The 20475-nt window shown below is 38.8% G+C and overlaps 1 protein-coding gene across 6 annotated transcripts in view; it reads left to right on the top strand.

Annotated features, from left to right (window-relative positions):
• Nucleotides 1-20475, top strand: part of LOC122989583 (inactive N-acetylated-alpha-linked acidic dipeptidase-like protein 2) — a 583517-nt gene that overhangs the window by 198170 nt on the left and 364872 nt on the right. For all 6 annotated transcript variants that reach the window (XM_044362562.1, XM_044362561.1, XM_044362560.1 and 3 more), the window contains 3 exons: nt 907-1083; nt 5147-5324; nt 6805-6966. In XM_044362562.1, the coding sequence (XP_044218497.1) occupies nt 915-1083; nt 5147-5324; nt 6805-6966 (509 nt within the window). In that variant the 5' untranslated portion in view covers nt 907-914. The remainder of the gene's footprint in view (nt 1-906; nt 1084-5146; nt 5325-6804; nt 6967-20475) is intronic.

Raw genomic sequence — 20475 nt, 5'->3', positions numbered from 1 at the left:
GTATTCTGTTACTACATTGCCTATTTCTTTGCTCAACACCTGGCAGTGCACTGCATCTACCAATCAAATACATGCACACTCACATCACATCACTGTGATAACTTCCTAGTAATGTAAAATTCTTCTACAAAGTAGTATAAACTGCTGTACAGTGTTTTGGCATCTGATGAGCTATTGCTTGGTTTCAGTTTGGGCTTAGGTTTGGGACTACAACCAAGAAGAGGTTAACTGTGCTTCAGATATCATGGAAATTAATTTTTCAAATAAAACTTTGGGGACTTTTCCATGACCCCAAGAACGTTACACAGTAACACGACCTGAACTCCAACCAGAGGAACAAGGTCTATATTGAGTTCTTAGGCCATTGTTTCTAGCCTAACGTCCCTGCTGTGTGGGTTGTAATTTGGCCCGGGATTTTTCTCGGCAGAGTTTGCTGAACTGAGTGTCACTGGTTGGTTAAACACAAGCCTCAGGCTGCTACAACTTCTGTACAGGATTCATTCACACAGTAAGCAAGCTCTGATTTAGAGGGCAGTGATCAAATGAGTAAATGAGCAAGAGAAACTCAAAGATAAGATAATTTGCTTATTGTTTCAATGCAGTAATGTACTAAATCATGAATAAACAAACATAGAAGTCTGATCACATTGTTAATACCACCAGGTCCATGTCCAACCATGGTGAACCATGAGCAACAATGACTAGATGTTGTGTTTGGTCATGTGCAAAAATTGTGTCTCAGACAGAGCCATTGTTTTTAAATTATTTTGTAATGTTCCAAATCTTAATAGTTTGACAGATGTGGTGGAAACAACAGGACTGCACATAGGGGACGTTAAAGCTACATACATGTATAGTGATAAAACATGAGGAAACAGTGTAAAATTAGATCCATGTATATTATAGGTGACATCATGGCATACAGGAAGGTGTGTGATGCCCAGGGTGGCCCACTGGTCGGTGAGGTTCTGCACTGCTCTGGAGGTCTGGATCTGGACTGGGACCTGGACAAGGAGGAGCTGCAAGAACCAGGACCCAGATCGGACCGCGTGCAAATGCAACACGTAGAGTGCCAGAGATCAGGTAGTATTTCCTATAAATATCTGCAAATTTGGGCTGGGTGATATACAGCTTGAGAGATTTTGGTCATATTTTAATTACGCTGTATATGTAAAGCCCAACAAGGGACAAGAGTTGAAATTTAGCAATAGCTGTAAACCAGTGCTGTGCAGTACATCCGTTTCATGCTCTGTATGGGAACTATGTTAAATTGCATCGACCCTATCAAATAAAATAAAAACAAATAAATAAATAAATATCCCTATATAAGTCATTTCATATCCTGATAACGATACGTATCCCGATATAGAATATTTTAATTCCATTAATAAATAGTTGGTCGGTCCCCCCCTTCCCTCCCCTGCTGCCTGTCCATCCTTTGCGCAGATTAAATTAAATTACTCTCCTTGGCTTTTTACTCCAGAAGCTTTTATTGCACTTACAGTAACGTAATAAGTGTAGTTGTCGTCAACTGGAGTACTTCACCTGCCTCACTGTCTCTCCTGTGTGTGCAACACACACACCGAGGGCTCAGCCCCACTCATGGTGAACCATAGAGAGCAGAGGGGAGTGGCGCGACCATAAATGACAGCAAAAAGCAGTTGAGACTTTCACACTGAGCTGAAATTAAACGAGTGCACATAGATTTGGTAAAAAGCATAAATAGAGACAGTCTCTACTGTGTTTTGCTGTCATTTATGGTTGCCATCTCACTGTTTCTTTGCTCTTTCTCAGCGGGGGCAGGGCTCAGCCCTCTGCGTGTGCGCAGCAAAGGAGACAGACAGCGATGGAGAGTAAGAGAGTTGACATCAACTAAACCTGTTGTGTTACTGTAAGTGCAATAAAAACTTTGCAAGTAAAAAGCCAAGAGGAGTAACTTATCAATGTAATCAGCGCAAAAGATGGACAGACTCAAAATGACAAAAATATTGCTGTAAAGAGTGTGATTTGTGTCACAACAAAATAAACATTAGAGCATAATATCAAATGATACACATTGTTCTCTCGTCACACGATATATATTGTTATATCACACACCCCTGATGCAGATATTTTTCTATGAATTTGATTATATTGACAGTTTCGGTCATGCTGCAGTGCAGACGTGTTTTCCTCAGCTCTCTGCTTCCCATATGCTTTGCGCTTTCTTCTTGCATTTTCTAATTTCGTAAATATTCTTCCAAACAGAGCTATTACCAGTTACAGTGGCACTAAAGAAAATGTCTATAGTGTAATCCCAGAACGAACAAAAGTTTACTTTTGGGACACGGGAAAGTTTCAGAGCCCTACCCCAGACTCAGCTGCTAGCCTAGCATACAAAGTTTCTCCGACTGGCAAAAGACAACGTAAAATCTGTCTCAAAACCCAGCAAAAGTGGTAAGCTGCACAGAGTGTGAGCGACAGATTGAGAGGGTAACACAGCTTGAAAAGTAGATTGAAACGCTGCATCAAATATGTGAGAGTGAGCAATTAATTGACTCTGCAGCAGCTATTGTACAAGGTCCAGAGCCACCAAATGCAAACGGACAGACACAGACTTTTATACACAGGATTGCATTGGATGTAGAGCATCTCATCACGGCCTTGGCTGATATCATCCCCTGGATATGTCCTAACACCACTCTATTAGCTGCAGAGGCTCCCAAAGTAGCCTTCCTTAAAGACGCTTCTTACTGGCACCACGCTAGAGCTAGACCGAAAGAATCAACTCCAGCCAGGACTTGGTGTGACATCGCCTGCTGCAGAGGCAAATCCAGCAAGAAATCACTAGAGCACCAATGCTACCTCCATCATGTTAAGTCTCATTGCAAAACAGGTACAAATCACTGACTCTGAGCGAAATGTGTGATAATACTATATTGAACCCAGAGAAGCTAATCACACCACCAGTGTGAAAATCCCCAAAACCACTGTTAGGTCGAGGGCCAGAAGAAACACTGCTGAAAGACAAGGCTGAAAATCTGACCGTGGATGACACATCTGTCAGGGAGCTAATAGAGATGTTGCCAGCTATACTTTCCACACACCCAAGCAATATGAACATTATTATCTACACTGGATCCTTCGACATTCTGCGAAGGAAAACTGTCTCTGAGATCCTCAAATAAGACTTTTTCCTGCTACTGGAAAAACTGAGTGACTGTCATTTGCAACATGTATTCATTTCTGGACAGATACCAACTTTTGAGAAAGGAATTTAATCTTTTAGCAGACTCCTTGGCCTGAATACATGGTTGACATTGGCATGCCTCACCCATGGGAAAAAAGTTTATTGACAGTTATCTTTTGGAACTGTAAAGACAGTTTTATACCTGATGGATGTCATCCAACTACTCCAACTACTTAGCGCCCACCTACGTCATGTCCTTGGGATGCCATACCCAAACAAGAATGTGTTGATAAGTGCGAAGGACAGTGCACACAGGCAGACAGCCTGTATCCCTTCCCCCTTACCTGACTCTCTGATTCACATCACCCAAGGCATTCAGAGGATTTCTCTGTCCCAATCAGGGACCCAATGACCCCCCTCCTCACTCCCTTCACCACACTCACCAATCAATGAGTTAGTTAAAACTGCCAGGCTGGAGCCAACTCAGCCAACTTGATGAACTATTAAACAGCAATAACCACAGGCATTACCACCCAGATGCCCACCGGAGATGAGAGAGACCCCATGCCGCTTCCTTTAACACACTGGTGATCTTAAACAGCCGATGGCATGGTCAAACACATTGTAGCAAGCACAGACCATCTGGTACATGTCTCAATAATCTTACATTTGTCAATACAAAGCCCTAAATGGGCAAGGACCAAGCTACATTGCTAACTCCCTTGTTAACTATTTGCCTTCAAGAACACTGCAATCATCTGCTGCTGGTTTATTGGAGGTTCCCAGCAACAGCTGAAAGAAAATCAGGGATGCAGCCTTTGTTAATTATCACCCAAAGCTATGGAGCACACTACCTGTAGATATCAGGGAAGCCAGCTTGCTAAATATTTTTAAAAGAAAGCTAAAAACTTTCTTTACTTTAGCCTGTAACTATCAATGACTTTCTTGACGTTGGCCTGAAATTCTTTTTCATACATTCTATGTATTCTATTTTTAACTTTGTTTATAACATTATTATTCTTATTATTGTTATTATGTAATTCCACCATGAACAGGCCAGCCACAGTGACAAGCAGATCCAAAATTTCATTTGTTCATCAACAGTCTTAGCAGCCAACACACAATCAGCACTCATTTAATGATTTCTATCTAATCAAAAAATTTTCCAATTTTTTGTACTTGTAATTGTCATACAAAAATCAATTTATAATTTATATTACATGTAGATGTAGATTTATAATGCAGTGTGCTGATCTCACTTAAAGCAACACAGTTTGTTTATGAAGAGGTGATTAGTTTGCTTTATGACAGGATAAATACAGCTCATATTAAATGTAAATGAATATTGTCTGTCAATGCAGTTAACATTATGAGTTTGTGAATTATTTATTGAATATCTTCCCTCATTAATAAAAATCCCTCCATTCATAACTGACAAAAAACAACAAAAGAAACAAAAAATATTATTCAAATCAATAAATATAAACACGTTTATATTGTGTCATTTTGTAATATGATATTTGCCTCTGTACTGTAGCTTACTGTAGTTATGATATTATGTTAAATTCATCATGCATTGTTGTGTATGATCTTATCTGATGCATGTATGATGTAACCATGCATATTTCTTTGAGTAAATACATTCTTCACACAGTCTTACACATCATTTGAAACAAACTGACATTGTGGAAGAAAATAGCGTCATCGATGTCTTTACCAAATTTTATGGCATCTAAAAGTTTTGTTGATATTTAATTTAAACCACAAATTTTATTTTCATTGTGGTTGCTAGAGGAAAAGTCAGGGCATTGTTAGTCATTAGGATTCATTCTGTGGGCATTATGGATATCTGTACCACATGGCAATCATAGCATTCTATCCAATAGTGGATGAGACATTTCACTCAAATCCAAAAATCAAATTTCAACTTACGAGTTTCAGATTGGATCACTTATTTCTCAATGGCATCACTTTCAGGGTGTTCAGACCCTGGCCCTGATCCTGACCCTGAGATGATGGAACCCATCCAGCCATCTGTCTCAGTATCACCACATGGACGTTTTGAACGGCTTCAGGAAGATCCAAACTACATCTCCCACTTCACCAGGGCTCCTGGCCATAAAGGCCAGCGACGACTCCACTGCTTCTTGCTCAGGTAACTCATGGACTGCAGAAATGGCCTTTGCAAAACTCAAGTCAGAAATTCCCTGCTACAGGTAGGTCACATTTACAACCTGTACTTAGCGTACTTAGTGAGCAGGTGTCATCAAAACCACCAACATGGATGATTTTCAGGATTAGCAGTGCTAAAAACAAAGACAAGAATTTCAAGGAACATGAAGTCACTAAAAGTGATCATGGAGTTTCTACAGTCCATGCCACCATGTTGATGTGACCTCACTCTCTTGCTTAATATTGTGACTTTAATTAGAAGGGGCAATCAGCCTTGGGATTGTCAGGACAACGCTGAATGAGCAAGGCAATGTTATCAGAGCAGTTATGCAGTTGTGGCTCATACTCCAAGTTATATAGGACGTGTGGATTGAATATACACATGTAAGATGTCCCTGTTTAAACTCTGACCACCTGATGGACATTCAATTGCCAACAGGTATGACAAAACCTGATTATCTATTTCTGGAAGTTTTCCCATCACAATACATACTGATGCATTTGATGATAAATTGGATAAAATAAGTACATATATTTTATATTCTTGTTTTGTACACAAATAAGGTGTACAAAACAAGAATAAACTTACTACCACCATCTCTCCATCCAAGTAGAGTGTCTTCTGTCTTTCAATGTCAGATTGGTGGTGGCAAGAATGCGATAAATGAGGCCCTGATTTCCTTATATACTTATATTACTTATACCTTTGTCCCTTGTCCCTAATACTAACTGAATTAAAAACTGGACTGACTGGAAATCCTTGCCTTTTCCTCCTTGCTACTTAAACTAACTACATATCAGCTAACCCAACACTGGTCCTTGATCATGTCTTTTCACATGTCATCGTCTGGCCAGTATATTTTTCTATTACCCCATTCATTGCCATTATTGGAGTGCAGCAGACAGGGTAAGAGTGAGGCCTGAGTACCCCTACAACGTTCCCAGACACCCATCCAATTGACCCAGCACATTGCCAGGATGGGAAAGTGGCATGTTATCTAGATAAGCACCACTGCAGTGTGCTTGAAGTCAAGGTCTGATTGGTGCCCTTAGGCGGCGGGCCACTAGCACCAACATGGACTCAACTGCTATCAAAAAGTAATAGCAGCTAATCAATGTGCATATCAAGCACTTTCTTTCCATTTCGGGTGCTAGAATACTACTGATCAGTGTTTCCCCAGTTCAACAGAAAAGATTCCTGGAGGAAGACACTTACCGTACATGATGTCTTAAGTGAGAAAGTCCATTCTTCACCTTGGAAACAGTAGTTTGACCAAAAAAAAATATATATATATACTGCAGGTCTCCTTACTACCTTTTTCTGGGGGTTATACCAAACAAATGTCATCCACTAAGGAGGACCATCAGATGCAGTTGAAAGATCAAGAGAAAGAAGAATATATTTGCTGTATCAAACATAATCTCTTGACTGATATCTGACCTCTTTCTTTTGGTCTTAACAGGTACTTCCTGGCAGGCTCGGGGATTTTCGTCCTGGGGCTCCTGATTGGCTGGTTTGCTCACACACCCACTGTTAAACCACCTGTTCCTCCATCAGACAGCTCAGACCTACTGCAGGAGCTGCTGAGAGGAATCACAGCGGACAAGATAGATGCTCTTCAGAGGTAAGCTTCCAATCCATGCTGATTAAAAAAAAAACTGTTGTTAAACTTCGTGACATTGTGCAGATCCACTCACTCAAAAGTCCTTTTTCAACTCACAGTGGCCTCACAGTGAAAGACAACTGTTGAGTGGTTGCAAAGAAATGTTGTTGAATATGAAATACATGCACACAACAATCCAGCATGTCTGACGGTAAAAAAAAAAATTTAAAAAAAAAAACTTACAGAAAATGAGTATGCAGAGTGAGCGTTGAGACATTACATTGTGTGTTGTATTTGTTTTACAAATTTCAAAAGCATCAATCAACTATGATTGAGTGAATATAACAGGTTGAATACAAATATCACTTTCTTAGGCTACAGTAATTGCTGTGTACCTTAATTTTGTTTTTTAATCTGAAAAAAAGCATTTGAGAGTTATCTTTAGGATAATGTTTTCTCCACATCTATAATTGGTATTCAGAATGGGGGACACTCCTGCTGGCAGTAGGTTGACTCATAATTGTGTTATATTAACCAGTAGCCTATAGGAAAGTGGAGAGTGAGATTTATGCAAAGATTCAAAACAACAGGTAACAATATTATCTCAACAACAAAGTCAAAACTCTCTATACACTCTATACACTATAACATACACAGATATTTTATGTGGTATACAGTCAAGACTGTCCTTATCAGAAACATGACATCAGTTTTTCAAACACTTAAAAATGTGTGTAAAAATGTAAATTTTTACACAAAAACGGCCTCTGGTGGTCATGTGAAAAATGACGAGAAGCAATGGAGATTGTAGCATGACTAGTAGCTGCAAAACTTTGTAAGGATAAAGGTCAGGTTGGATGGTTGGGCGTACAAAGTGTTGCACCTTGACACCATAGACTCCTACTAAAAGTCAATGTTGGTTTTCTTGTTACTACAAATATTATCTTTCCATGACATCAACCAAGTAGTTCTTCTTTTATTGATAACCACAATGTTAGTAGTTTTAGTTGTGTAAACCTAGCCAAATCTTAATCATAGAGACACAACATTGGATAGTGCTCGTCACATCTAATCTCCTACCAACAAGAGACAAGATTCTCGTAACCATGATCACAATTTTTTCCTTTACCTCAACCAAGTTCTCCTTTCCAACTAACTTTGATCATGATCTTTTCTTAGGTTTGGTTAGTACCCAACCAAGTCTTTACCACAACTTCATGGACCTTTCCCCATGAGGTTTTCTAACCTCAGCCAAGTAGTTCTTCTTTTACAAAGCCAACTTCGACATCAGAGATTGCTCTTTCTGTCCTGTCTCCTACTAACAGTCAATGTTGGCTTCTTCTAACCTTGCCCACGATGTCAGAGATGCCACTGCTGTTTTGATGTAGCTACTGGGCCTACTTGTTACCAGAGAGGGGGAAAAAAACCCTCATAAAATAAGGGTACCTGGCTCACACCTAATAAGTCAGACTCAGTTTAGTTGTGTCCATGCTGATTCATGTAAACTTATTTGTTTAATAGCTGTTTTGTGCTGTGTTGGTAATAAATAGTTGCCTTAATCAAAGATAATAGCATAGATGTTACATGTGGGTTTTAACCACGGATGTGTCTTTGCACCCGTACGGGGGCGAATAGAGGGCCTTAGTCCAATGATAACAGTCCACCTTTACTGTTTGACTTTTGCAACCTTTAACCAAGTAGATTTAGATGACTGACCATGACCAAACCTTAACCAGAGGTATCGGATCAGAAAGTGCTCATATGGATCATTTTTGGAAACACAATTTTTGATGGTTTTGGAAAGCACTTACAAACACTGTCATCCTGCTGATACAGGTGTGCCAGATGAAAAAACACTACATTAGTCATGTTGGGAGAAAAAGTAAATACTAGAGATGAAAGAGCTAAAAGGAGGTAGAATGTGAGAAGAAAAGAGGATTTTGGGAAGAAGTTGTTGGAGCAGAAAAGCAATGCTGTGATGACAGAGTTGAGTTGAATGGATGTTCAAAGGAGGTGTTAGAGAGGGAGGAACACAGACAGAGAGGATCATAGTTTGATGCCCCCTAAATCTAAGATCACCATTAGCAACGGTCTGACTTGTAACCTTCCAGCAAGGCACTGATCTATTTATATCCAAAGAGGAAGGGAGAGACTCAGAGATATTATAGAGAGAGCAGAAATAAGAGATAAAGACTCTCCACCAGGTAGTTACTCCTTTTTTTTAAGCATTGATACCAACCTCCGTCAACCCGAACGCTGCCTTCTCCAAGCCAAAGGATCATGGGCTGCCTGGGTGTATGTGTCTCTGCGAGATAACTGGCTTTGCCACTGAACTGAGACAATCATGTCACCATGGTTTCCCTCTCTGAGTTTTCCATGCTTTTTTCATTATTTATTTTCTCACATTTATATTTCAAAGTGCCAGAAACACCCCCCCCCCCACCCATCCGTAACCACGGAAGACCCACACACACTACATCTCAACCATCTGTGAGGATGATGGAGTGTTTGCTCCTGTTGACGGATGACAGAGAGACGCTTTCTAATGAAATAAAATGGTAATTGCCAACACCCTCTAGTCTACAGTCAATTCATTTATCATTTATTATAATGTATTTATCTGTGACCTCTGTCAACCATCTGTTGGAGACCAGTTTGCACTGTAACAAATTCAAAAGAAATGATCTCCTATACAAATACAGCCCCATATCATCCTTCTCCCTCGGATTATTGTGGCCTGTAGTTGACCTATACTGTAAAATAACATAAATTGAAAACAAACATTTTCAGTATCTAGATGATTATATTTTATTTCAGATTTCTCAAATATATACAGTCTACATCATATACAGTTCCTGCATCAACAAAACAAAGACCCACAACCCAAATGACAAAGCAAAATAAGACGGGAAAATAAACGACAACACACATTTATCTCACACATTCATCTTCAAATACAGTGGATACATCCATCTTTGATTTATTATTATCCACCTTTCCTACTTCCTAAACAAAAAATCTAATTTCAAACTAAGTTTAAATTTAAAGATGTTCTCATCATTTTCAAATAATAATAGATTTCTTTATTAAAATTTTGGACCTTATGAACTCTTAAAAGACATCCTGCTCCTAAGGCTATGAATTGATCAGGTCCCTCCTTACTTTCCCACAACACACCTCATTTTGAGACTCCTCTCTAGGTTTGACAAAATAATTTTAACCACCTGCTCTTGGTGTTCTGTCATGCTGTGATTCCTCCCAGGTTCCACATACATACTTAATGAAAACATACTAATTGACAATATTTATTGAAACCCCAACAAAGATTTTTATTTACCATTACTACAAAGAATTTTATGTAAGAAATAAAAATAAAAGCAAATAGTGTGTGCATCTATTATTTTTTTTTAACTTTTTATAAAACATGAAACATATGCTATTTATAGATTCTCCAAGTTGGCAAATACCCACTGAACAAATAAAAATATATTGTTAGACTCACTTTGTCCCCTGTATGTATAAGTGGGAGTTTTTGAAGACAAATAATACTATGCAGGGACTTGTGTCATAGCTTAAGGTCTAGCTGAATGAATGCCCCTGGACTATACAGCCACGATAAACTCTATATTAGATTAAGATTAGATTATTTTATTTCAAACATGTTAAAATAACAAAATAAAATATATAGGCAACGAAAAAACATAAACAAAAAACAAAAATAACAGCAAATTTTCAGTAAGCAACACAATCAATGTTCAATGTTCGGACAGGGCCTAGGATTAGGAACTTTTCTAGTCGGCGGGCCACTAGCTCCACTGGCTCCAAAATAATGTATTGTCTATTATTACTCCAAGAAATTTGATTTCAAACACTCTTTCAATTTGTACATCATTTATCATGAGTTTCTTGGATGAATTAGTTGAATGATCCCCAAATATTATAAATTTTGTTTTGCTTAAATTTAGTGTTAGTTTATTTGAATCAAACCAACTCTTCAGTTTTTTCAATTCATTCCCTACTGTCTCCAAAAGTTATCCCCACAGCAGAGTAAATTTGTGTCGTCCGCAAATAAAATTTTAGTGTTCTGGAAACCTGACATATATTATTAATGTACAAAATGAACAGCAGTGGTCCCAACACTGAGCCTTGGGGAACCCCACACTTAACCTTCAGTAGTTGTGATTTAACACGAGTAATTTGCACGTATTGATTCCTCTTCTCTAGGTAACTGGATAGCCAAGATCATTCATTAATAATAAGTCATGGTCAACCGTATCAAATGCTTTCAGATCTAGGAATACTCCAGCATATTCTTTATTTTCAGTAGCAGTTGTTATCTCCTCCACAAATTCCATGAGTGCATATAAAATAGTCCTATTGTTTTTAAATCCATATTGTTGATCACACAGTATATTATGTTGTCTAATCTCAAATAAAATATTTTTTTCCAGTATTTTAGAGAATTTTGAAAACAAAGGAACAGGTCTTTAATTTGAGAGTATGTGTCTATCTCTAGCCATATATATGGGTATGACTTTAGCCGTTTTCATTTTACTCAGTTTGTTTTATATGCCTATATTTGTGTTCAGCTTCTTTTGTTCTCCTCTTTAAAAAGTCTTGATATAATAAATTTTTCTTCTTACATTGCATTTAATATCTCCCTAGTTAGCCAAGGCTTTTCAGCAGCTTTCTGTTTTACTACTGTCTTTACTAGAGGACAATTTTTTTCATAAAGACCAGTTGTTATGGACAAAAATGTGTCATATGCTTCGTCTACATCTTCCACATAGACTTTGTTCGAGTCTTGTATCATCAGATCTTTTTTAAAATGATTAATTGCCCCTTCTGTTTTTTGTCTAATTATTTTGTAAGTTGTCACATCTTTTTTTGTCCTTGTACAGCTCTGAATGACCGCAAACACCGGCAGATGGTCACTTGTGTCATTTATGATTAGTCTGCTTATTACTTTCCTATCAGTTACAATAGTAAATATATTATCAATTAGTGTAGCACTGTGTGTTGTTATTCTGGTTGGGCATTTAATTGAAGGGTATAGGCTCATACTGTACATTATATTGATAAATTCTGTAGTGGTATTGTGTTCGAGTGGGTTGAACAAATCAATATTGAAGTCCCTGAAAAACAAAAAACATTTTTTTTATTATTTATGTTCTCATACATCCTGGACAGCTTATCCCTAAATGTACCAATACATGATCCTGGAGTTCTGCATACACAACTTATTAGTATGTTTTTTGATTTCTCTATTTCTATTTCCACTGTCGTGCATTCCATGATATTGTCTACTTCTTGTGACATGCTTTTAATAGATTTACTTTTATAGTTTTTGTCAATGTATAAGGCAACTGCTCCACCCTTTTTTGATTTCTATTTGTAAAATGCATCTCATATCCCTCTATGTCAACCATGGCAGTGTGCTCCACGTTAAGCCAAATCTCCGAGATTGCCATTGCAGTGAATTGCTTGTTCAGTTGTGTTACACAATGTTTGATCTTAGAAAGGTTTGAATTCAGGCTCCTACTATTGAAATGTATAATTGATAATACTCCATTCGCTTTTAAGTTTCTGTTAAACTGTTCCTCAGTATAGTATTTGCAATGTGTCTGTGTGTTGATGTAGAAATTGTTCTCAGGATCAGTATCACTTTCCATGTCATGTCTTTTATCTTCAGTGAATTCAAAGATTTTCAGTCCAAATGTTTCATATTCAGATATCAGTTCTTGTGGTTGAGCAAATGACATTTGTTATAGCTTGTCATGGGTTGTGATTGTCATGGTTTTCAGATTTATTACCTTTACTAATCTCCCGTGGGTTGTCATCTCTGATACTTGTCCAGCTCTGCAATGTCTTTGATGGCCAGCACTTTGGCCTCCTCTGGTGGTCCATTTAGTTTTATGAATACTTTACAGTTAGATGTCCATGTTGATTAATCCTGTTTGTTTCCTCAAGATGCGTGCCTGTCTGACAATGTCAGCATTTTTCCTCGCTTCAATATCTCTGCTGTCCACTTTTAGCCACTTGCGAGGTACGAGGTAGGCGATCACCTGCTGTTCAAGGGAGTCTGGATCAAGCTCGGTGGGCTCTCCATCCGCCGCCACAGCTCAGGCGTATGACAGGGGCCTGGTTTCCAAGCTGCTGACAATTAGGTTGTTCATCCTGGAGTATTGTTCCAGGTCTGCCACACGGCCCTCAAATATGGTTATTTTTTTAAAATCCTTTTCAACATTTTGTCTTTTCAGTTCCTTTATTTCTCCCATCAAGTCCAGTATCAGTTTCTGTTGTTTTGAGATATTTGCAATCTCTTCCAACATAGAGTTTAGAGACATCTTTATGTCTTCAGCTTCCTCTTCTGTAATTGTGCTCACTTTCTTTGGTCCCATCCTGTTTGCCCAGTGCAATACATGCGTGGAAGACCAGAAAGTGTCTGCAGAAAGTCCAAAATAGAGCTATCGGGCTCGCCAGCCTCTTCTGTCCAAGGACCGAGTTCAAGGTATAGCTATCAATCCAGCCGAGAGGAAGGAATATATCCCAATGCAGAGAGTCAGAGGTCCTGTTACAAAACACAGGCGAAGTTTGAGGAAGTGTGTTTGTCCAGTCACTTTGGTCAGGTGTATGGCTAGGCTAAGCTAGCTAGGCTAAGCTAACTCGCCGGCTTACCGTCCTTGGTCTTTCAAGTCCATGGTCTTAAATTGTTGTCTCAGTCCAGGTGTTGGTCAAATCCAAGATATATCAATCGGGTAATCCAAGATCTGAAATCCAAAAAAACAGTTGTTTTAGGCGAGACAGTCAAAAGCCGGGGGACATGAAGTACAGACACACAGTAACACAGATTAGAGTTAGGCATGGGGTGGTTTTGGTTAAGGTTATTCTCATAATAGGTTACTCTCATAATAGGTTGACTCTTTCATTCAGCCAACAACTCATATTCCCCTTTATTCAAACCTATAGTTTTTCCTTGAGACTGATAATTCTATTATTTACTTTATCAGGCTGTAGGAGTATTAATACTTTATTATTTAATTACCTCGTTATTGGGGGCACCACTTCCTTTTTGGTTAGGATTTGTTAGTGCTAGGAGGGAGCACTAACCCTTGTTCAATTTAATCAATGAATCTGTCTCCTAATCGTAAGTTCTTGTCCCAAACAGTGACCTCTGTTTACTGCAGCTCAAAGAAACAACCAAACACCTTTAGGATAAATGAAGACATTTATTAATAGCTAAACGTCTTGAGGATATATGATATGCTTTTAGTTCATGTCATAATTCAACTTATTAAAATGGTTTCTTAGGAGGTCTTTCTGAGTCTGTTGTGCATCACTGGTAACCCCCACTTAGGGTTACAAAGGTCAGTTCTGCAGGCCGAGGGTCTGATCTTACAAACTTAGGAATCCAGGGAGTCTGTCTCTTATTTTCCTTAAGAATCAAAGATTAGTTAACACAATTAACGAACAAGCGGTTGTCCTCCTACAAGACACAGGGAAGCAAGATATAAAGCTGCCTGAGTTACTTTGTGTTGCATCTGGGAGAAGAGAAGCAACAGAGAGATGGAGACAGACAAAGTGAGATATATGAAAACAGCTATGAAGACAGAGACAGACCTAAGTGAAACAATGGGAGTATAAGGAGATGATGGCAGAGAGGGAGCATATTTTAATAGTTTTGCATGACTAGACTAGGGCATGAAATATCTCAGTGTGAATTAACAGCTGTTTGGTTTGTAGGACCACATTAAGTGATTGTAATATCTGCCAGAGTAGTTCCGCATTGGGCGAATAACAATCAACATGTGTATTGTTTGGAATAGAGACTGTCTTTAGCACAGGTGGATGACTCCTGCTTGTGTTGATTATTTTATATTTCCCCTTCTTTCTCATTTCTCATCCAGAGGGTCTCCAGTGTTTCCCCTTAATAGGGATGTCAAGGCAAAACATGGCAGACGTTTTTTTTTTTTTTTTCTCAGCTCGTCACTGTAGAAACTTCAGCATCCAATTCTTTTTCAATTTACACTTCAAAGAGGTGTGTAAGCACACAGAGCTACTTTGAGAGAAACTGGATTAAGTTCAAATCCCTAGAAGATGGTTTCCCACTGCTGGTATCTTGGCCCGTCTAATACTCATCTCTCCTGCTAATTATGTTTCTGTAATAAATTCACTCTTACAGCTTTAGGGATGTGCATTTTAGCGTTTTATGTTTTTTGTTTCTCTGCATTAAGTCCCACACATATTTAAAAATATGAACAAATGCATTTACTTTGAAAGTTTCTAGAGTTTTTAGGGTTTAGATCTTGAGATGCTGTTTTGAAGTCTCAGGCCTTTAATTGCAACTGATTCTGGCTGGATTATGTCTTGGGGTGATGGATCTTTATCTGGCTGAATATGGCTTCATCTGGCTGATATGGATCTTGCAGTGTTGGCACCAGGACAACTACCGTCTTGGATCACTATCTTGTTACGCTTTCAGTCTTGCTGCTGTGCATTCTTTATTTGTTTCTTGAGCGGTCTGTTTCTGTGACAACATGCTCTCTTGGCTGCAAATGAAGCACAACACAGACCTCATTTGACCAGTGATGAGAGAGATTGTGGAGCTAAAGCTTGCTTGGTTAGTTTTTATGCATTTGGAATGGCGTTGTTTCCCTTAATAACATTCCCTTAATAAAACATAAACATAATTGAGAGTAACATGGTGACTTCCTGGTAAACTGCAATTTGGCGGTAAACTGCATCACAAAGTAGTGACCTCATATTGCAGACCTGCCAACCTGTACGTATTTTGTGTAGCAGGTACGCATTTTGACATCAAAGTATGCTGGTACGATTTGTCACTCTAAACTACGCAAAAAGCTAGTGACACCTGTGACTTCAATTGTGCATGTGCAGTACTCAAGTCTAACAGCAAGAGGCAGCAGCATCTAGCCTGAAAGCAAAAGAGGAAGGAGAGTTCGACCAATCATAGCACCGGATTCATACTTCCTGCCTTCACCCAAATATCAAGCAGGTATGAATCCTGATTGATAAATTCGTAATGTCAATATTATTAGTCTCAACGTCTCAACGTCTCAACGTTAGTCTCAAGAGACTAAAACTCGACAGCAACATGACATTGATTTTATCCCTCTCATTCCCCCTCCTCACTCCGGCTGGCTGGTTCCTCAAGTGAGGACAGTTTTTTTGAACTCCTTTGCAAAGGTAAATGGACTGGGGTGGATGTGGAAAGTTGAAATTGTGACTTGAGTTAACTAAAGTTAATGCAGACCTTCCAACCTTAGGAAAATATTTAACATTAATAACATTTGCCTAAAGTTATGTAATTTGCAAGCTAGCTTGCTTGTTCACCAGGCATTTAAGTTGGCAATGTAACATCAAGTTATACTGTCCGTGTGTTGCAGATTGTTAAGCGTGATAGTACTGTATTCATAAATATTATTGAAGCCAAACCAGTAACCGTAATGAGAGGAGCAGATCATGGCACAATTAAAAAAAAAAAAAAAAAAAAAAAAAAAAAAAAAAAAGTGAGTTCATGTGCCGCTGAAGTAACGTTACCAGGAAGTGTGTGTGCATGCGCGTGTGTGTAAAAGGCAGAATGGGCCTGTGGCCTGCCTCATTTTTATGGTTTATTTCAACTTTCCAATGTGTGTCTCTACTGTACCCTGGTGCCCCGAGCTTGTGTCAGCAGCAAACATGAGTTTTCACGTGTAACTGTTTGGTTACATCATTCAGTGAGAGTAACAAAACAGACTGATGTATGTACTGTACAGTATATCATTATGTTCATTATCAAAGTAAACACAGAATAAGTAACTGAACATAGCTCAGCTGGCAGCCTCAGCGGAAAAGTCTTTACTCCACTTTAGCTTATACTCTCCACCTGATTACACCACTAATTGACTTTGTCCAGCATAAAGTTAAAAACCTTAATTTATTCTGACAATTCAAAGACTCTCAGATGAGCTGAACTCTTTGAGGAACTCAATGAAAGAGAGGGATTTCAGGAGTTTTTGTGCAAGAAAGCTGAACTACTTGGAAACAGAGTGTATCAGAGAGAGCAGCTGAAAGTGGGCTGAATGTGGGAGTGCCTGGTAAGATCACTGGAGTCATGTCTTGGTAAAGTCCTTGGAAGATTTTATGGAGTCTGAGCAACTTCAGAGACTAATCAGTGAGGTGAAGCTGTGGTAAATTCTCACCCTTAGCTTACCTCCTCACCTCTTGTAACCGCTTATTTTCTCATTGGACTGACGATTACAGCTGAGGTTACAGTCATATTGTAACTCTGTGGCAAGGATATTTACACAATTTAGTAATGACCACCTCCAATATGATGGTTACTTATGTATTACACTTTGCTGGACAATGAAGGAAAGTGTAATGATTTTATTTCAACTTTTTGGCTCGATTCCCCACAAGTTATGGTGCTGTCACATTTTCTCTATGTGATTTTTATGGCAAAAATATTGCATTGATATTATCAGAAAATTAATGATCTGCTTCATTCATCCTTCAAAGGGCCATGTTAGGCAAGCTTCATGTAACACATAACTCAAGCACACACATGAAAGAAATCCAAAAAGTTCAAAATAACTTATCTTGAGTATTCACAAAATCAAACTTTTCCAAAATGAGAGTAGAATTTGGAAAACAGATTGTAGTTCCTCAAGTAAAGGCTACCACTAATCTACCAGATCTTGTGTTGTGGTCAGAAACTGAACACAAGATGTTTCCCACTTCACTGTAAAGTCCATTCTCAGCATTTGTGCACTGGAGGCTTCAAGTTTCCTCATCACGCTTGTGTAAGTTGAATATTAGACTAGAATTGGCTTCCAAACTATTTGTGATGTCACAAATCACGCTTGTAGACCCGCCTCTTCAAATTGGATTTTCATTGAGCACAGAGAAACTTTCCACTCTCTGCAGATTAATGTGAAAACAACCTTCCAGTGTCAAAATCTGCATGTACATCATTCTGTACAATGAAACTCAAACATCCAACTGTAGGAACAAGAAGAAAAACATATCTTTGAGTGGTGGGGAACTTAACTTGTATTTGTTGAAGGAATCTGAAACACATTAGCTTCAAGAAGTCACATAGGATGTGTGAGGCCATTGATAGTGGAATATACAAGCTTGTGCTAATAATTTTAGAGTTGGGGTTAATGACACCTTGCAATCAGTTCTTGTCCTTTTGACATGTACATGTAAACCAGCAAATAAAGAAAATACTTTTGATAAAAAAGGTATAAAATGTTGTCTTGTTTTTTCTGATCTAATCCACAGTAGTCTAGTTTGACATAAGACACATCTACGTAAACTAAACTCCTTAAACATAAATTACAGTAATGAAAAACCTCAGACAACCATATGGTTGGTTGTTGGCATAAACGTAAATATTAAAGAAGGAAAAGAGGTAATATGCCAGTATGACCCAGCAGTCTACAGGTTGTCATCATCTAGCTTTTCATCACTGTAGCTCATTTCACTGATTACTTCCTCTTCTCGTTGAAGTTGTGTTAATCAGTGAAATCAACTGCTTTAGTGGGTGATTGCAGTGACTGTCTGGCCATTTGTGTAATTAATATGAGCACTTTTTATTCCAAGGTCTTTGTGTTATTTTGTTACCCCCTCTACACTGTAAATAGTATACTCTGTGTGTGTGTGTGTGTGTGTGTGTGTGTGTTGAACACTGTGTAGTACAATGCAGTACATGTTTGTGGGAGTTGTATGTCAGTGAAATAGCAGTTCAAGTTAATAGCAACATGCTATATTAAACTGCAGGTAACCACAGAAACAGCATTTGTAATCCCTCAAACACAGTCTCAACAAGATGTACATTATAAATCTCCACAAAGATAGTATTCATTGCAGTGCTGTTTTACTGAAATGCGATAGATTATACAAGTGTTATATTATTGTGTGCACTCCCCTGCATAAGCTGTCAAGTGGACAAGCACTGGACGGCCTGGAGATTGCACTTGATTCATAAAAGGGGCTTTTCAGATTCCACTCTAACTGACTACACTGCTTTCTAGTAGCTACTGCAGGGTCTTTTGATAGTTGTCTCCGGTCTCCGATTTAGCTGTGCTTTTTCTCCACCACCGCACAATGTCTCAGAGTATATTAAGATATTATATTATTAAGATATGCCATACATGCCAACTAATAGGTAAGCTAAATCACTCTGTTCAGCCAGATCTTCTGTGTCCCATTCTGGCTAGTAGCGAGCCGTTTGAGCCTATGATTATAGACTGTGTAGCAGGGCTGGCCCTGGCACATTTGTTGCCCTAGGCGAGCTTCACCCCTCACCCCTCTTCAGTGAGAATATAATTTAAATAGAGCAGAAATGTGCTGATTGTTTGGAACATACAAAGTACATACAAAAGATTCATGAATAATAACCAACGTAAAAACAACTACAACCTCAAAATGTGTAGATTCTTTTGGAACAAATATACAACTAATAACTAAAACCTTTCACGTGACATAATTTAAAACCAAAACAAAATGTTAAAAAACAGTAAAGAATGAAAGAACATGATTGAACTATGAGTATTGTTATTCCTGTTGATTTTTTCATTTACAGTTTTACTGTCCAGGCCTTGCTGTCATTTGTGACATTGTCATATGAAAGTCGACTTGAAACTTCATAGCTGACACTGATTACAGCTAGCTAACCTAGTGGGCTAATGTTAGCTAGCACTTTCCAATGTAATTAAGTTAGCGATAGCAGCTAACATTAGTTAGCCAGCTAACCACATCAATAGCTAGCTATCAGGCAGGAGCTAGCTAATAGGCTAACCACAGCTTGTTTTGGCGCATAATGAAATTGGCTTGTCATATTGGTGCCCCCCATTATGGGGAGTGACCAGGCCCAGACAGCAGGCCTATAGCTAGGACCAGGCCTGCTGTGTGGGCTCAGAAAGCTCAAATTCTGGTTGCACTAATTTGTAAACCGCAGTGTGCCAAACTGTGAGGTATCCTGGTGCAAATCTTTTTTGCTAAGTCTCTGTGAGGTCTGTTGTTAGGGCTTTGGCGCAGTTAATTTCCATTTTTGGCATTCTTTGTGTGATCTGAAGTAACCGTGATTGCCACTTTACCACACATATGTTATAAAACAGCCACATATATTAAAACAGATAACGGTGAAGCATAATAATGGTGCACAGAGCCAGGGGGCGCTAGAATGCCTTCATCAAACTCAAAAGTCGCTTTGGCATGCCTTTTCACACAGAGACTGGGGAAGACTGGGAGGAAAGTCTGCCCTGGTGGATGTCAGATCAGCCAGTGAGATAACAGAAGAAAGCATTGGGTTTAGTCCGAATGATCTTGTGTTTTGTTACATGGTATGCCACCCTTTAGCAGTTTTTCAAGATGATTTTGCAGAGGCTGATCAACTACATAAATAGCTTCTGGCATCGCCTGTACACAGCTGTTCAGATGATTCGGGGAAAAAAATAAAATGCTCTATGATTGCTTGGCTGAACACCGCCATTTCGCTCCTGGGGATCAGGTTTTGGCCCT

This window comes from Thunnus albacares, chromosome 9 (assembly GCF_914725855.1).
Source record: "Thunnus albacares chromosome 9, fThuAlb1.1, whole genome shotgun sequence".
Taxonomy (NCBI): domain Eukaryota; kingdom Metazoa; phylum Chordata; class Actinopteri; order Scombriformes; family Scombridae; genus Thunnus; species Thunnus albacares.
Note: the sequence above shows the minus strand (reverse complement) of the source record. Positions and strands in the feature narration are given on the sequence as shown.